At 45.2% G+C, this 3,213-nt stretch overlaps 1 protein-coding gene across 1 annotated transcript; it reads right to left on the bottom strand.

Moving 5' to 3' along the window:
* Positions 1-496: 496 nt before the first annotated feature.
* On the bottom strand, positions 497-1,831 carry LOC139722060 (tigger transposable element-derived protein 4-like). The gene has a single exon (XM_071633380.1). The coding sequence runs from the start codon at positions 1,829-1,831 to the stop codon at positions 497-499; it is 1,335 nt and encodes a 444-aa protein (XP_071489481.1).
* Between the last annotated feature and the right edge of the window lie 1,382 nt (positions 1,832-3,213).

Raw genomic sequence — 3,213 nt, 5'->3', positions numbered from 1 at the left:
CTCGGTTTCACCAGAATAACCTGACGAATGAATCGATTGTGGATTGACATTCATACTACAGTAAGTTTTTGGTGATAATGAAGTGAAAATGTGAGGTCAAACAATTTAGGACTGCTTCAGTACAAGTGTACTGATTCACTGCAAATAATCATACTGATACTGATACTTTTAACAGAAGCAAGACACATTGTGAAAATAAGAAAGGAGATCCCCTATATAATTTCTTCTTTTCGAAAACAAGCTCAAAACCTACATTTGTTTCAGTATCTCAGGTTCTTTTAAATTGCTGGTCTTTCCAAAATGAAAGAATAGTTAAAGAAATGTCTCATGCTACCATCTGCCAAATGAGTATCACTATAGTGATCTTCATAGCTATTAGAACTTATTAGAAGACGTGGGAGCTAAGCGAACAAATAATTTCAAAACACAATGTACTGTTTATTTTATAATACTTTTTCAGGCACAAAAGGCTTCTCAGGAAGTAATGAAAGGCGCACTATTTCTTAGCATTTGGCATTTGAGAGAAAACTAGAGTCTCAATGTCCATATAAGACAGATTGTCTGGGTCGAGATCATTTTGAACAACAAAGCGTCCGAGGAGGTCTACCATGGTAACCTTCTCTTCCTTCGTTAAGGGCAGGTCATCCTCAGTGTCATTCTCAGACTCGTGATGGTCACATTCGTCGTGGGTGCTGGAGCAGCCTGCTGGCCCCTCTACCGGCAGTTCGGCATTGGATGACTCACCATCACTCCGAGTGGAAACCTCATCATCGGTGAGCTGCTGATACTCCACCTCGAGGTACTCTGCATCATCACCAAGGCTGTCATCATGGTCATTCTCACCGTCAGATGCGTGTGTGGCATAGGACCCAGTCTTCTCGGTGGAGTTCACAGTAGTGCTAGGACGAATTGAATTTGAGGACATGGAAAGGCGAAGGGCATCGAGGATTTGGGGCACTGGGCGAGCACCATCATGTACGTATATGGTCTCCAACTCGTCACGGGCTGGTGTCATCCTGGCGGTAGGTTTGCTCCTATGGTGACCTTTCCCGTTCTTGATGACCTCCTCGTCCTGGATTGGTCGTACTGCAGTTGATGGCGCGGGAGGTACAAACTTCATCATAATGTTGGAAAGTTCATCGTCCTTGAGATGGACAGCAGAGTTACAGACCAGAAGGCAAACCTGCTGGCTTTGGGCCTGGAGGTCCGCATCCCAGTCCAGAAGCCACTTCTTGAAGATGTCGCCCGTCATCCACCTATTTTTGGAGTCGTCGTACATGACAGGAAGTGTGCAAAGGTCAGGAGGGTGCGAACGTGTCTTGCTGGATTTCTCTTCAACGACCACACTAGGCCTACACTTTTTGGTGCCACTCGTTCTGTTGCATCGATCCTTGCTGGCCTTTTTCCCGCCGCAGAGTTCCGTCCCCTTCATGTCATACTCTCCCTTATCCCCTACCGTCTCCATCTCCTTAACAGCTGCCATGTCTACGTCTTGTTTTTCACCACGTCCTTTCTTAAACGAAATATTATGACGAATCTTCCACCTGCACATCCAGCCCTCAGATGGCTTGAACTCGCGACCCTGTGACGAACCAATCTCTATTGCTTTTTCCTTCAAGAGTGGTGTCGAGAGGCGTACGCCTTGACCGATCTTCTCTTTGGCCCAAACAAATAGTGCTTTTTCAATGTCACAATACTTCCCCTGTCTCCTACGCTTTCGATCTTTGTTTCCCTGTTCACAATATTGCAAGATGTGGTCCTTTGACAGCATCAATCTCGATACCGTCGACGTGGACACTCCAAAATTCCTTGCCACTCTTGCTTGATTCATTCCAGATGATTCCAGACATTTCAAAAGTTCAACTTTTTTTGAAAGAGGCAATTCAACGCGTCTTCTCGACGAAGAAGCCATGGTCGCAATGATAGTTGAGTGGTGTCACAGTTCACCGTTCACTGCGAGTTCAGGCAATTATTGTTTTGATGTCATGCAATAAGTTGAACAGGCGGGGTGGTGGTGAGGGATCCCCCTTCCTCTTTCTTGTCATACATGCACTGCCGATGTGATTTATCAATCCACACACGAACGTAGACCCTATACGAACTCACGAGCTGAATTTCACGACATGCACTGTAATAGCATCGCCTCAGCGTCACGTCACTTATGAACCCTCTCCTAGGAGTTCAAGCCATCACAATTCCATGCCTCATGATATAGGTAAACACCTTGGCAGTATCAAGCTGGGAACGAATGCAGTCCTTAGGTCACCTACACATGCTACTCGATAGATGGACAGTGTATTTGAAGTAGGCCTTCATTTCACAGTCACGCAGCACATGTGCATAAGAGATTCAACGACTGAGCAGACATCGGAAAGTCTGGAAATTTTACGCCACTTACAGTGTAGTACACCTTCCATTCATTGTCCTTCAACAGCCGGTGCAGTGCCTCGATCCCCAGATACTGTCTGACAATGTCACATAATGTAATCTGATGGTAAATTTCTTCAGGGTGTCAGCAGCGATGTCTCTATAAATTATAATGCATCAATAACAAGCCCTTCTTGGTGATTTTCAGGGAGAAATGGGAATATTGTGCAGCGAGGAAGTCTGTGCGGTTTATCCAAGGAGTATCCGAGTGCCGACTAAACGGCGTGCAGTATTTAGCTAGCTCGTTACCGTACCGTACATATATATACATTTCTCATGTTGCACTGTGTAGGTACAATTGTGATGTACAATGTACTTTGGTACACCACGGGCAGTAGAGTACCGTGCACGTGAATGCGAGCACACTGCGTGCCGTATGCCAGACTGGTCCATCCGTGTGAGTGACCTCATTGTAATAATCGGGTGCTCCGCTTTATTAGGCACGATTGCACGTGTGCGGGTCCCCTCGAACAACGCAAGACTATGAATAGTACGTAGAGGTATGTTATCAGTGACGGATCCAGAGGGGGGCGCAACCGGCACACGCCCCCCCCTTTATTTTTCGTTAAAAAAAAACAAAAGAAATAAAAAGAAAAACAATGAAATGAAACCCGGAAGTGGGACCAGAAATATTAGTCACGTTTCCTAAACGTGTTTGTTTTGTTTTTTGAGGTTCGGTACGTCTTCATATAAGATGGACGTTTTTAAAACATACATACAACGTCAAAGTTGGGACTTAGCATTACCGCAAAGCACAGTTGTTGTGTTGTTGTCTTTTTGAAAACG

The sequence above is a fragment of the Diadema antillarum genome, unplaced genomic scaffold (genome assembly GCF_040938485.1).
Source record: "Diadema antillarum isolate AM-2024a unplaced genomic scaffold, OU_Dant_1.0 scf00000156, whole genome shotgun sequence".
In the NCBI taxonomy this organism is placed as follows: Eukaryota; Metazoa; Echinodermata; class Echinoidea; order Diadematoida; family Diadematidae; genus Diadema; species Diadema antillarum.
This window is presented reverse-complemented; position numbering and strand designations above follow the sequence as displayed.

Coding starts and splice junctions, on each gene's coding strand:
- LOC139722060 (XM_071633380.1), bottom strand. CDS start 1,831: ATGAATCAAGCAAGAGTGGCAAGGAATTTTGGAGTGTCCACGTCGACG.